This window comes from Osmerus mordax, chromosome 3 (assembly GCF_038355195.1).
Source record: "Osmerus mordax isolate fOsmMor3 chromosome 3, fOsmMor3.pri, whole genome shotgun sequence".
NCBI lineage: Eukaryota > Metazoa > Chordata > Actinopteri > Osmeriformes > Osmeridae > Osmerus > Osmerus mordax.
The window spans coordinates 15,570,255-15,585,335 of record NC_090052.1 but is presented as its reverse complement, the minus strand read 5'-3'; the positions used below and the strand labels follow the sequence as shown (position 1 = coordinate 15,585,335).

Genomic DNA, 15,081 nt, shown 5'->3' with positions numbered 1-15,081 from the left:
ACAAGAACTCTAAAGTCACTCGTCACTAGTTACTAGTTCGGTGTCATAAAACTGCAGGTGGCATCTACCCCAAATGGAGTTAAATCAACATACATTGAATCAAGCTTTTTAGCCAACTGTAAACTTCTTTTAAAACACATTCATTGTACATATGACCAACACTTCTTTCCAAACTACCGCAGTTATTTTGCATCTCATGTTGAATGTTTCACGAGCCCAGCTGTATGTTTGAGTGTTGCTTTCACCAAGGAATTTGTAAAGAGCACCTATTCGACGTGTGGTTGTGGATTGATGTGATGGTATACAAGGACTAGAACCACGGTAGAGCTGTTCTATTTTATCAAACTTCCTTCACTTGACACCTCACACTCTCTCCGTCTCCCTCTCTCTCTGTGTCTCTCCACCATACCACGCCTGACACCGTTGTGTCCTACCTCCCTTTTCTCCATCACCCCCCCCCCCTCCCCTCCACCCTCCTCTAGGTAAACTTCTCCCGCAACGTCCGTCCAGACATGAAAACCCATCTGGACCGCCCCCTGGTGGTAGACCCCCACGAGAACCGCAACAACAACACCAACAAGACCACAGCTACCAAACCCCCAGGCACTGGAACCCCCGGCACCACCCCGGAGGCCGAGCCCTGCCTCACCCAGCAGCCCACCGACGAGATCCTCCGCAAGGACGCACAGCTCCACGACAGAGGGCGCGGAAGGGGTCCAGGGTCCAGGAGGGCCCCCCTGGAGCGCGGTGAATCCACCGAGAGCCGGCGGAGCCGCAAGGAGACGGAGAACCATCACCACAACCATAGCCGCCAGCATCACCACACATCCCACACCCGTCTGGATGCCCCCGTGCCCGGGCAGGCTTCCTCTGAGGACAGGCCCCCCGCCCGGAGGCACCACCACACCCGCGGGGGTAGTGGGGGAGGTCAGGGGGGGGGGCCTTCGGAGCACCGGAGGCCCAGGCCACACCGGCGCGTGGCTGAGGATGAGGAGGGGGGGGGAGGAGGAGGGGGGAGGCACAGGAAGAAGGAGGGGGAGGAAGGGGAGCAGGAGGGCGGCGAAGCAGAGAGGAGGCCGAGGCGTCACCGCCACGGCAACCAGTCGGAGGGGGAGGGGAAGAAGGAGAGGACACGACAGCATCGGAGGAGGTTCGTAAACAGGCGTATACGTGAATACATGTTGACCTTTGTTCCAGAAATATTCCATCTTCTCTGACGGTTGGGGAAACCTTTCAAGAGATTTGTAACTCGAGGCTGTTCTTTTGTATATCTCTGTACGTCTTTGCTTCACTCTCGTGTAACCATTCTCCATCTCTTACTCTCTTTATCCCATTTCTCATCCTTCTTGGACTTGTTTTCAACCCTCCCCTCCCTTTCCACACTCCCCTCCAGGGATGGCCCCAACCTCTCCACCACCCGACCAATCCAAAAGAGCCTCCCCAGACAAGACAGCCAATACAGCGAGGACATGGATAACGTGATGAACAGTAAACTAGCCACCAGCTCCCCCTCGCAACAGGGCACCCAAGACCACCCTATCCCTGCCAGCAATCATACTCCAGCCCCAGGCTTCGGTTCAGGCCTCCATATGACTAAGAGCAGCACCCAAGGAGGCCTAGTGCCTGCTGATAGCTATGGCAATGTCAGCCATCTTGGTAATAGGACTCGGCTACCACACCCAGACTACACAGCGCTGGACATGCCCATGTACCCCTCCAGCAATGCAATTCTACAGGGTGAGGAGAACGAAAGTGGGGCTGTTTGTGCACAAGCTTGGATTACCACAACCTCTGTGTCTCCTACTTCTCTTCTTTCTAACTGTCTTTCCCCTCCTCCCTCACCCTTCCACCTCCGCCCTCTATTCTCCTTTTGTTCTCTCAAGTCAATAAGAATGCCAACACAGAGCCCCTGCCCAAGAAGGAGGATATGGATGATGATGAGGATGAGAAGGGCAAAGATGGTGGACGCAAACCCATGCCTCCCTACAGCTCTATGTTCATTCTGTCTACAACGAACCCGTGAGTGTACTTGCAGTTACACACACACACAACACTCCTACACATAGACGTTACACCTCAATGTGTTGAAAAATGCACCCCCCTTTTGTAACACATTTCTCTCTGCACATGTGTACGTGTTTGCGTGAGAGCAGGTTCCGACGATTGTGCCACTACATTTGCCGTGGGAGCTACTTTGAGTTTACCATTCTGCTGGTTATCGCTTTGAGCAGCGTCGCTTTAGCTGCAGAAGACCCTGTGTGGCCTGAGTCCCCTCGCAACAACGTGAGACAGTCCACTACATACCATGAATCTCACACACACACACACACGTTTACAGTATACACTAACATCTGGTCTCTCTCTCTATGTAGGTGCTGCGTTATTTTGACTATGTGTTCACAGGAGTGTTCACCTTTGAAATGTTAATTAAGGTAAGGCACCTTCCTGGATCTCATAGCACCAGAATGGAGAGCTTTCCCTGGGCTACACATTGCTCCAGAGCCCCACTGCAGACTTCAGACAGTGCATGTCCCAAATGTAATGGAACGGATGTGATGTGGTAGTGGTGGTTGAGAATTTTCCTTTATGAAATCATCACTATATTGCTCAGTCTAATTTCCTCTCTTTCTTTGTTTATCTCACTCTTTCGCTCTCTCTCACTGTCTCTTTCAACCTCTCTCTCTATCTCTCTCTCTCTCTCTCTCTCTCTCTCTCTCTCTCGTATGCCTCCCAGATGGTGGACCTTGGTCTGGTTCTGCATCAGGGATCCTATTTCCGTGACTTGTGGAACATCCTGGACTTTATAGTGGTTAGTGGTGCTCTGGTGGCCTTCGCCTTCACGTAAGTTACCATCCTTCCCTCTCCTCCCCCTCCTGCCTTTCTCCTCTTCTTTCCTGTCCCCCACCCCTGCACCTGCCCCCCACTCCCATCACCTTCAGCCTGCTGGTCCTCCAGCACTCTTGACCCCACCCTGCAGTGCTCCTCGCCCCCCCTCCTCTCTCTCTCTCTCTCTCTCTCTCTCTCTCTCTCTCTCTCTCTCTCTCTCTCTCTCTCTCTCTCTCTCTCTCTCTCTCTCTCTATCTCTCTCTGTCTCTCTCTCTCCCTCTATTCTCTCTCTTTCTCTTTTGTTCCTCTTTCGTCATAATCTTGTCCCGTGACCCTATCCAATGTGATTGGCGTCTAGTCCAAGCTCAATGCTGGTCATAAGAGCTCCCCCTACCCCACGCTACACCTTCCCCCCCCCCCCCCCCCCCAAATCCTGACCTCTTCACCACCCAACCAACCGGTCCCCCATCCCCAACCCTCTATACGCCCCCTCCACCCCTACCCACCTCATTTGTTTTTGTGGGAGTGAGGACCACCCCAGGCACCTGTAACCCTTTAAGTGCCCAGGTGGTTCTGGACCAGAGGGGGGGCAGAGATGCGGCCGAGACGTATACTCCCCAACCCCCCCCCCCCCCTCTGTGATCTTCACCCCTTCCCGGAGAGAGCAGGTATTTGAGCCTCCTTCCTCTGCACGCCTAGTGACCATAGGACAGTCATTTGGAGGTCTTGGCCTAAAGGAACTGAAATTGAGACTTTGAGTTCTTAGGAGTTTTGCATGGAATGGATGATGGTTAGTGCCGTGTTTATCACTGACTTTTATTTCATCTGCTTTCACAAAGTGAAAGAATGTAGAAATGAAGTGGAGAGGTTGAAATAGAATGAGATTCGAGGGACTTAATGGACTGCTTTTAAAATATAATGACAAAAAGCTACACGGATTTTACATGGATCCAATAACATCATCTAACATGTTTGGAAGAGGAACATTTGTCTTAAGATGAACTCAGGTATACAGCTATGATGCCTCAGTGGCATTGATACGCATTTGTCCAGATGTATATCCAGGTTTATGAACCAATCACGAATATGCATGCCAATGTATTCTCGTCCTCCTCAGTGACTGAGCCATTGCTGCCTGCCTGATAGATACCTATCCAAACACTGTTGTTCTTGTGCAGCACATAGAGGACAACAGCCGTTTCAATCAAACAATGCACAAATGCACAAAGCTACAGGCAAGTAGAGCAGGACCCATTCCAAATCTAGGCACTTTCAAACTGTAAATGGATAAGTGTACAAAACCATATTGCACTCATCCTACTGGAGAGTGATTGCAGATGCTTCTACCGAGTTGATGATATCAGTAGAGATGTACATTGAGTGCCTGTGGCTGGGGGCCAAAGGTCATTAAGGAAAATGACGCCTTAAGATCACTCACTAACTCTCTTGGCTGGCTGACATGCAGTTATTCAACTAAGGATGCAATTAGATTGTGGCTTTTATGGTAATTGCATGGACGAGTGTAAAGAGTGTTGTAGCCTCTGCCAAGATTATGTCTGATTGATTCACGGAACAAGAAACTGAACTACTATAGTATGTAGGTGTACTGTTTAGATCTGTCTGGCTTACAATGTCGCAACTATTGGAAGAAACCTGAAATTCGATTGTGGAAGTGACCAAATGTTACTGGAAAGTGAAGTTTGTTAGCTGCTATGTTAGTTGCAAGACTTGCATTAAAGGTGTAATTAATTTTTCACATTTGTGCCATTGGAAAATCTGGTTACCAGTAGTCATGTGCAGCATGACATGGGAATGCTCGCAGTTAGGATAAGGCAAGAGCAACATTTAGTTGACAAGTCGATTGAATTCAAATAGAATTGGTGCCTGTGCAGTGTTGAAAGCTATGAGTGAGAATGGTGTGCAGTACATACACGACCTGGACCCCATTTACATGCATACAGGAATGGGAATGGCTGTGACTAACATAAATTTATGAGCACATACGGTAAGAGCATACCATCCTTACTGTATACAATGCTGAATGCATACTCCAAATGCATACTCTATTAAATGCATATACTATCATGGCTCGGCGTGTATGTCTGGAGGTCATAAGCTGATAGGGGTTTTCCAGATGCAAGCAAAGCCCACTCCACTGTGCATTCCCCCCAACCACACGCCAACACTGCGCCCCCCCCCCCCAACCTCCTTTATCCAAGCATGTGACCTTATGGCCCCCCCTCCTTCCCATGATCCCTTATCCCCTTGCTCCCTAACAGTAACTCCCTCTGCTTGACGTCCCAGTGGGCCTACAGCGCGGCGACTGTAGGCCAGAGGGCATGGAAGGGTTACTCGTCCTCACGGTTGGAGGAATAGGAAGAGAACCTGGCTGTGCCTGCCGAACGTCCCCCTCCGTCCATCCCTCCATCCATCCCCCACCCCCCTCTTCCATCTTTTCCCGTCTTCCCTTCCCTGCTCTGCTCTGCGCTGACAGAGACAATTCCCTCTCCTTGCTTTCTCTCACTTTTTTGACTTTCAGTGACAAAATGCCAGCACTGGATAGGCCTCAACTATCCAGTGTTCTCAGATCACAGGTTGTAAATGAGAGTGAGAGGAGGACATGGTGGAGTAATTGAGCCACACAATGCACTGTAGACGTTTCCTAACGTGGCTGGTTAAGGATCGGATTCTCTTACCCTCTGCCATGCTGACTCATTCCAGGGGGGGGGGGGGGGAATCTGACTGTAAGACAACAAGTTCTGTAGCCCTTGAAAGGGGCAAGCGGTCCTGGGTGACAATGGTGGGACCCCTGTATGTCAGGCTGATTCTCAATATATGTACACCCTGCAGAGTGTGCGTGCTTGTGCATGTGTGTCTCTAACAGTCTGTCTTCTAACCTTCTACTGGTGGTGGGTGTGTGTGTGTGTCTGTGTTTTTGTGCAACTAACTCTGTCTGTCCCCTAACCCAACTGGAAGTGTTACATATATATGTGTGTGTCTATGTTTTGCGTTTTGTATATATGTGTGTTTAGGCCTGCGTTTGTTGTCTAAGGAAAGGGGACTTGAAGAATGAGGACAGGCATACTGACAGTCAGACAGACTTACATACAAACAGACCAGCGAACACACACACACACACACACATATTCACATCCAAAGATATAGAAACTACAGTCTCATCCAAACTGTACCAATCCACACACAAGTTCAGATCTGTCCACTCACCTAACATCAATGTGTAGTTGGGCCTGGCCTGCTTCCTAAGAGCTGGGCTGGGGAGCTCAGGTGCCCTGATACTGGCTCAGTAGATTACACTAAAACCACAGAGACCTGCAACAGACTCCTTGCAGATACAGATAGCCCTCTAATTCGATTGGTGGAAATCAAACGGCACTCCAGATAGACCGAGCACTCTCATTGGAGATGCGTATCGCTCCTTGAATCTAATTAGTCTGGCATCTGCAGTCTGGTCTGGAGATCAGAGGTGTCTTGGCTTGCCTTGTCATCCTGCATGTTTCTTACTCAAAGATAGGCCCTGATAGGTCACTGCAGATGCATGTCACCCTCTAACCAGCCAATCGGATGATGGCTTGGTTACCACAGGTACTAACATGGATGTCCCCCTTTTGTTTAGAGTCGTTCGACGCATCGTTGACGAGGTGTCAATGATGAAGGCACTAGTTTGGTGCTGTGTCCTGTCCTGTGTCTACAGTAGAATGGAGGGGTGTGTGTGTGTCTGCATACTAGCACAGCCAATCGTGTGTTGACATAGGATAGGAATAGTTAAATAGAAATTTTCCAAAGACGTCAGCCCTATTAATATGTCACAGTTTTAGTCACACCATTTAAATACTGTTGTGTCTGTGACACACAGACAGAGAGTAAAGTGTGCATGTTTTCAAGGTGGAGGGACAACCTAACAAAAACGCAGGCCTTGCACTCTTCTTCCTCTCTCTTTTTCTGCCTCTCATATTGATGTTTTTCCTCCAAATCCCTCCTTTCTCTATATTCTGTTTTCTCTCTCTCGCTCTCTCTCGCTCTCTCTATCTCTCTCTCTGTCCCTTTTTCCCTCCCTTCTATATTTCTGTCCTCTTCTGTCTTCGTGTTTCTCACTCTTTCTCATCTCTCCGTCTGGACACCAACAGAAGCGGCGGCGGGTAAAGTTCTCTCTCTTTTCTCTTTTCTTTCCCCACTGCACTGTCAGTGCTTGTCCTACAGATCACAAGGCTTTCCTCTCTTTCTTTAAAATAATCTGTTCCATCCATCCGTCCGTCCGTCGTCACTGTCCGACTACTTGTCTAACTGTCGTTGTTGTTCATTCTGGTCTGTCTGTGGACCAGCCGTGTCTGAAACGCAACGGATGGAAATAACAAGGGGATCTGAATCGAATCGGAATCTGATGTGAATCCGAACTGCATGCAGAGGGAATCAACATGACCTTATGAGGATGTTCAAATAAACTACTTTACCAGTTAGTCAGGCCAAAGATTTAGCTAAACAGGTATTCTTCTGAATTATAGAAGTTCAGAAATATGAACAATGTGTGAACTGAATTCAAACACAACTATTGTTCATATAGATTTGGAGAAGCATATAGCTGTCAGCAGTAGCAATGGTCGATAGGGTTCGATAGGGAGGGTGGTTTGGTGCTACAGTTAGGACTACAGTGCAGATGGCAAGCGGAGAAGCAGTGAGTCATGTAAACTGAGCTAATGGAGAGCAGAATTCCATCCTGCCCAAACCCAGAAGATGTGTTACATATGCTGTAGGAGTACAATATAAACACACACACACACCTGCATATACCTGTACACACGCACACACACATCCACTATCTGCCCCACATCTGGTGTAACAGCTGCTAGAACCAAGCAGCTGTACACACCACAGGGGGTTCTAGAAAGCCTCACACACCTTCACACACAACCCTATTCATGACCTATGACCTTGTTCAGGCCACCCTTGGTTCCAACCACCAACGCCAGGGGGAAATACATAGAGCAATATGGGAGCGCTGTTAGTCATGAACAATAGTTGTGATAGGTGACAATATTTGAAATTAGGCTAAGCTAGCTGTAGTAAAACCAGCCTACAAAGTAACTATTTAAAAAGACAGACATCCCCACCCTAATACATATAATATTCCATATCCCTTTGCATCCCCCCCTCCCCCCCAAAAAAGAAAAAGAGGTTTGGCTGGGCATTTCAGTCAAGAAATGCTTGTTAGTATTTTTGTCTTTACTAGCTCAAGACAAAATCTCATGCTGTTGGGGTTATGCTATGAAACCAGTTTTGTTTAAGTACGTATTAAAGGCAGGAAAGAATTGCACAAGAGTAATAGTACAGAACGATAAGAAACATATGGTATACTGAGAGAGTTTGGTCATTAAATATGAACAGTTATTTAATACATAATAATTGTTTCAGACAGACAATTGGCGAATATTATTGTCCAGAGAAAGAAAGATACAAACATTACAATAACATTCATATTCATTTGAATGTCCTTCATTATCTTTGTAGCCTACATGTACCTTTGTTTTGCCCCAGTAAGGTCCCCTTTATTGTCTCGAGGACCAGCATGGTTCCTATACATGTAATCATGTGATAGGCCATTGTTTGTACACAATTTTTTTTTAAGCTTAAGGGCTTTTTATCCAATAAAGGAGAATGGTCCAACTCTCTCTGTAAACACCTCTGAATAAAGTTCACTGTCCTCCATCTGCTCTAGAAGCAGCCGGTTTATAAGCAGCATGGAGCAGCATTTTAGAGTAGCATGAGTAGACTGCACTATCAATCTGGCATGTGATTGCTACGTTTTCCAGTCGCTTAGCGAAGTGTTGAATGCTTTCACATTTGGCAAGACAGGATAGTTCCGATACCACACTTTAGTATCAGAACTTTAATTAGCATGTAGTATAAAATATTGCTTATCCACAGAGTTTTAATAGCATGTAGCAACAGCGCTAACAACATACCGTATCTACGGTAGGACAAGCTAACATGAATAGCAATGTAGCATGTGTTGCTATGTTCTTCAACCCTGTCGTAGTTACTCACATGGAGCTAACTCGGCCGTGCCCACCCTCTAGGAATGGCCACCTTTCGCCATTTTGGATTGAAAGGACTGCGCTGGTACTCTCTCCAAACAACTCCCTCTTTTCTTCTGACAGTACTTTCATGTGTGTGTGCATGTATGTGTGTGTGTGTGTGTGTGTGTGTGTGTGCACGGGCGGGTGTGTGTATACAGGGGGAGCAGTAAAGGGAAAGACATCAGCACCATCAAGTCCCTCAGAGTTCTAAGAGTGTTGAGACCTCTGAAAACCATCAAGCGTCTTCCCAAGCTTAAGGTACTTTCACAAACCTTTTTGCCATGTCAGCAAATGTTGCCGAAGCAATATGTCAGAGCTTAGAGCCAAGTGTTTGTTGTTGATAGAAAGATTCACAATTTTCACTTTTGGCCTATAACTACTGTTGTGGCACATGGCACAGCAAGGAATTTCTCTCCCAAAAGTGGTAAGCACTTTTCCTCAAGCATAGGTTTGGATGCTCAACAGCCCTCTACGGCCTGTGTCCTAGACATGGATTAAGTCTAGTCCTAAACAAAGAGAAATATTCTACGAAGATATTCATTGAAAAAAGTTTTTTTGTGTCGGACTACGCTTAATCCATGTTTGGGAAGTGAAGTTAGTTTGAAAAAGTGAGTTTGACAGCATGTTCTCTACCTCTCCAGGCGGTGTTTGACTGCGTTGTCAACTCGCTGAAGAACGTGTTGAACATCCTCATTGTATACATGCTGTTCATGTTCATCTTCGCCGTGGTGGCTGTGCAGCTCTTCAAAGGCCGATTTTTCTACTGCACCGACGAGTCCAAAGAGTTTGAGCGCGATTGCAGGTCAGGAAACACACAGTTCATGTATGTTAGATCCGCACTTGGCTCATCTTATCAAGGAGAGATGTTCCACAAGTTGCAGGAAAATAACACTCAGCTATGTGGAAAATCACAGCTAACCTGAGCCAAGAAGCAATACTTCCTGTTTCCCTCTTTCCAGAAGTTGACAGTATAATAAGAGCGATACGGGTGCTTCCTTGGCATGTTTTAGGGGAGAGTATCTGGTGTATGAACGCGATAACGAAGTGAAGGCGCAGAAGCGGGAGTGGAAGAAGTACGATTTCCACTACGACAACGTGCTTTGGGCCCTGCTCACCCTCTTCACCGTGTCTACCGGAGAGGGGTGGCCGCAGTGAGTGTCACACTCACACACACCACACAAACACACACCCCACACCACAAACACCCCACACACAAACACTAAAATACACAGCAAGCACACCCACAAGCACACCCACAAACACAAGCCACAAAAACACCGACTCACTTTCTTCTCACAACCGCTGCTTTGTCACCTCCAGGGTGCTGAAACATTCAGTGGATGCGACTTATGAGAATCAGGGCCCGAGCCCGGGGTACCGGATGGAGATGTCCATCTTCTACGTGGTGTACTTCGTGGTCTTCCCCTTCTTCTTCGTCAACATCTTCGTGGCTCTCATCATCATCACCTTCCAAGAACAGGGAGACAAGATGATGGAGGACTACAGTCTCGAAAAGAACGAGGTGAGGAAGGCAGGGAGAGATGGCTACCTCGCCAAAACGGCGAGGTAGCCATTGAACGGTGTTAAATGTCTACCTGTGTCTGTGTATCAATGTCTGTATGTCAAACAACACCTTGTGTTCTGGATCCTTTCAGAGAGCCTGTATAGACTTTGCAATCAACGCCAGACCCCTGACGCGACACATGCCTCAGAACAAGCAGAGCTTCCAGTACCGCATGTGGGAGTTTGTGGTGTCGCCACCGTTTGAGTATACTATTATGGCCATGATCGCGCTCAATACCATTGTACTGATGATGAAGGTACACGTCCGGGTGCATGCATGTATTAACACAATCTGGAGCAACCACACACACACAAACACACACATGGATCATACAGTCAAATGAAACCATTGTACACAGAATATTCTTTATTTTCTCTCTCTTTTTCTCTTTTTCTCTCTCTTTCTGTCACGCTAACACATTGAATGACAACCTAATGCGTTTGTTGATCTGTAACTTCCTACTGTATTCTGCCTGTCCACTGGCTGTGTTACTGTAAATCGTGTGAGTGCCTCTCTCTGTCTTTATACGTGCCTACTTCTCTGTCCCTGGCTGTCTGTGTTTCTGTGTGGGGTTGACCATGTTCATCTTTCTTTGTGCCACCACGTCCTTATTCGTGTGTCCATGTATGTCTTTTCTGTCCTTTTTTTGTGCACTCGTATATGGAAATATTTGTGTGTTTTGTACAAATATTTGTATGCCTCTGTGTGATTGTGGTTGTGTGTGTGTGCTTTTATATGTCTCTGTGTGTGTGCGTGCCTGCGTGTGTATGTGTGTGTGTGTTTGTTTGTGTGTGTGTGTTTAGTACGACGGAGCTTCACCAGCCTATGAAGCTGTCCTGGCCAACTTGAACATAGTTTTCACTTCGCTGTTCTCCATGGAGTGTGTGCTGAAGATCATTGCCTTTGGAGTGCTGGTGAGTGTGTCACTCGGACAGTGTGTGTGTTTCCCAAACCAGTGTATGTATGCTCAAACATGCATAATTGTAAAATATATTTGTATTGCACTATTTTCTCTAAATGTGTCCATACAGAAAGGAAATACATTTTGCAAGGCAAAGCATAGATTACCTGGTAATATAAAATAATAATAAATAATGTGTTCATTTTGCAGAGGTTTGACATACGGCAGGAGATTTTAACCTTCAACCTCAATCTGCAGTCAAATGCTCTACAACTGAGCTAAACCCGTTCTCATACCCTTCCATTATCCAAGATGACTGAACCACAGCATCACAATAACACTGCGCACCAATCTTATATGCACAGCATCCATGAACCAGAAAGTTACAATGAGTTCAATAGTTTTCCTATTGTACTACATAGAGACAACATATGAAGTTGCACTGACCGAGCTGCTAAACATGGCACTGCCATAAAAAGGGGAGGTGACAACCGGAGGAGAAGTGGCCGAGTGACACAGCATATGGGGGGAAAGGAAGGCGAGAGAAAGAGAGGGATGGCTGTACAAACAGAAATGGCTGCAGTCAGCGGGAAGGTGTGCAGGCATGGAAGAGATAGAGGGATGGGGGGGAGGAAGAGGGAGGAGGAGAGAGCCATGGAGTAGACAGTTTGAGGACGAGTGGTGGGAAGAGATATGGAGGAGAGCGGAAGGAGAAAGAGGGAGGGAGGGGGGACCTACAAAGGAGAGTCAGGGCTTTAAAGGAATTGTAGACTTCGTGGGACATGGACACACACATGAACAAACACACACATACACACACAACGCAGAAAAGAGCAAAAGACTTCTCAGTCTTGTGAGTCAGGTGTTTTATTGCTTTAGCTACACCACCCAACCCCCATTCCAGACCCTCCTCATCTAATGCACAGTTTTGCCAACAGGCATACGCAGGGCAGCGCATGAAGGGGTCCTTATAGTCAACGTTTGTGCCACGGCCCTGCAGCGTTTCTTCTCTCCCTTTTCTGTGTCAACCCCCCCACCTCTTCACCGTCTCTTTCTATCTATTTCTCTCTCTATATCCCTCGCTTTCTCTTTGTCTGCTTCCCCTATCCTCTCTCTCTCTCCCTTCCCTCCCTCTCTGTTTGACCGTGTCAGGTGGGTTAACAAAGACGGGTGTCGTGGTCGGTAGGAGGGTCCAGTCACATGATGCAACATTGTGTACTTGTTGTTAAACTGATGTATTGTGTCCTGTGGGTCCTGTCGTCTGTCCTGTCTGGTACTCTCTGTTCTGTCCTTCTGGCCTCCGTCCAGCCTGATGGCGGTGCTGGTCAATTTGTATCATCGGATCTTCCTCCTGTGCTTGTCTGACACTGACATCTCTCTCTTCTTCCTCTTCCTCCTCTCTCTCTCGCTCTCCCTCATTCTCTCTTCTGTTTATTTTTTCATGTCTATCTATTTCCTTACCACCACCCCTCCCCCGCCCCCCATCCAATTGATATCTCTCCTATCTCCCTGTCCTTTCTCCCTTTCCTGTCTGTTTTCCTTTTTCATCCTTACCTTTCCCATCCATTGTCCTCTCACAGAATTACTTCAAAGATGCTTGGAACATTTTTGACTGTGTGACAGTTTTGGGCAGCATCACAGACATTCTAGTCACTGAGCTCGGGGTAAGTGGTGGTTCAAGGGGTTGGTGGGGGTGGAGGGTGGGTTGTGGGCGTGTGCGTGTGTTTGTGTCAGGGAGTGTTAAGATGGTTTGTGTCTGAGCTGAGCTTTCAACTGCATGCACGATCATGTTTGTAAAAACAATTTAAAGTGTGTGTGTGTGTACCTGTGTATGTGTGTGTATACCTCTGTGCTTAAGTGTGCATCTGCCTCAGTATCTTAAAAGACTGGGAGAGAGAGAGTAGATGAGAGAAGGAGAGGCAGGAACAGAGACTGAAGAGAATCCTGCATTGCTCAGCGAGGCATGAACAGCTCCTGAATGTCTTATATAATTGTCCTAGTTGGTGGAGTGCTTGGAGACCAGGATAAGCTAGCCAGTGCCGAGTTTCTGACACCACTCAGGAGCATAGACTCCCCAAACAGAACACTACCTCACCACATTGCTCCGCCAGGCAACCCAGCAGCTATTCACATGACCAGGCTGGAAGCCAGATGGCCAATCCAAGCATCTCACTAGTCATTCAACCATTAAACCGGGAGTCAGGTGGCTGAGCGGTGAGGGAATCGGGCTAGTAATCCGAAGGTTGCCAGTTCGATTCCCGGTCATGCCAACTGACGTTGTGTCCTTGGGCAAGGCACTTCACCCTACTTGCCTCAGGGGAATGTCCCTGTACTTACTGTAAGTCGCTCTGGATAAGAGCGTCTGCTAAATGACTAAATGTAAATGTAAATGTAAATGTAAACCATCCAGTTAGACTGTTGGTTAGTTTATCCACCAATGAGAAAGATTAGTTATTTTATATGGTTAGGTATTATGTTGTTCAAGTGTGTGTGTGTACATGTTAGTGTTTTGTTTTCTTAATAAATGTAATGTATTATACTGTAAATGTTTCATTTTGTTTCAATGTTTTGTAAAGAGACAGTCCTGGGGTCCATTTAATCAAATTATTTCAATTGACATTAAGCTTCTTGAAACCAATTGATTTTCTAAGATGTTACATATCATTTCTAACATTATGTCATTTCTCAAGCTCCTGGACAGCTGCAGGGGTTTGACTCCAGCCCAACACCAACACATGCATCCTTCCTCTCTTTCTAGAAACATTCTCTAATCTATCACTACGGGATGGGTAAAAGCAAGTGCTCATCTACACAGCTCATACCCATCCTGTTACATCAGATCAGAGGTTTTCCAAAGAGGGATGAAGGAGGGTTGTATTTCTAGAGAACAAAATCAAAAGAGTGTTGGGCTGGAACCCTGACCTGTCTCCAGGTGTGGGGGCTTTTTACCATTTTCCCTGACCCTACGGTACCAGGCCTGTCTCAGCAAGCTGTGGACATCAACGGTTTGAGAACCATGACAGGCTAGACTTCCCCACGTCCTCCAAATGGATCTCAGGTCCACTCCAGCTCTTATTCAAGGCTAGGGCATGGTGAACATGAAGAACGAGCGCTGCACTCGGATCAGCTCAACGGCAGCCATGTTTTAGTCGGCCTTTAATTTGAGACGCTTAGATTAAAGCATCTGCTGCCGTTATGCCGGTCTGAGGTGTACCTTGACATTCACGTTCAGCCCTCTCAGCCCTGGACAGGAGTGAGGCAGCCAACCTCTCCTGGTTCCTAGGCCTTCATGTCCCTGCTGTTTGTATGTGTAGCGGTATTGAAATGACCGCCCATGCTAACTTGTGTCTCCATAATGACAATTCATTCTTTTTCTGTTTTTTATCTTTTTTACATGCTTTCTTTAAACTCCGCTACTTAATGGTGCCTCCTACTGTACTTCGCCCTGCCCCTCACTTCTTCTGACGAATCCATCCAATCAAAATGCACTATGAAACCCATGTGTCCATCCATGAAAAACTGGCCTGGCCAATCGCACTGGTTGTTACAATCAACCTCCAAAAATGATGCTATAAACCATTCATCTGCAACATCCACATGTAGATGGTTTGTAATTTTTTGGAGATCTTATTTGAATTTGCATCCACCCCCTCCTTCCCTGGTGTGGCTGTGATGATGCATGTGTTTGATCCCCCACC

General features: G+C 47.0%; 2 protein-coding genes across 4 annotated transcripts in view; one reads left to right on the top strand and one right to left on the bottom strand.

The window, feature by feature from the left end:
* Nucleotides 1-15,081, top strand: part of cacna1aa (calcium channel, voltage-dependent, P/Q type, alpha 1A subunit, a) — a 73,178-nt gene that overhangs the window by 32,651 nt on the left and 25,446 nt on the right. Inside the window, exons 23-37 of the mRNA XM_067232720.1 lie at nucleotides 483-1,150; nucleotides 1,394-1,737; nucleotides 1,884-2,019; nucleotides 2,154-2,283; nucleotides 2,373-2,432; nucleotides 2,735-2,841; nucleotides 6,975-6,983; nucleotides 9,077-9,176; nucleotides 9,560-9,720; nucleotides 9,929-10,069; nucleotides 10,239-10,440; nucleotides 10,574-10,738; nucleotides 11,286-11,396; nucleotides 12,964-13,047; nucleotides 13,129-13,131. Coding sequence (XP_067088821.1) covers nucleotides 483-1,150; nucleotides 1,394-1,737; nucleotides 1,884-2,019; nucleotides 2,154-2,283; nucleotides 2,373-2,432; nucleotides 2,735-2,841; nucleotides 6,975-6,983; nucleotides 9,077-9,176; nucleotides 9,560-9,720; nucleotides 9,929-10,069; nucleotides 10,239-10,440; nucleotides 10,574-10,738; nucleotides 11,286-11,396; nucleotides 12,964-13,047; nucleotides 13,129-13,131 — 2,421 coding nt within the window. The remainder of the gene's footprint in view (nucleotides 1-482; nucleotides 1,151-1,393; nucleotides 1,738-1,883; nucleotides 2,020-2,153; nucleotides 2,284-2,372; nucleotides 2,433-2,734; nucleotides 2,842-6,974; nucleotides 6,984-9,076; nucleotides 9,177-9,559; nucleotides 9,721-9,928; nucleotides 10,070-10,238; nucleotides 10,441-10,573; nucleotides 10,739-11,285; nucleotides 11,397-12,963; nucleotides 13,048-13,128; nucleotides 13,132-15,081) is intronic.
* Nucleotides 13,583-15,081, bottom strand: part of LOC136941056 (histo-blood group ABO system transferase-like) — a 45,715-nt gene continuing 44,216 nt past the window's right edge. For all 3 annotated transcript variants that reach the window (XM_067233443.1, XM_067233445.1, XM_067233446.1), the window contains one exon: nucleotides 13,583-13,768. The gene's annotated coding sequence lies outside the window, so the exon portion shown is untranslated. The remainder of the gene's footprint in view (nucleotides 13,769-15,081) is intronic.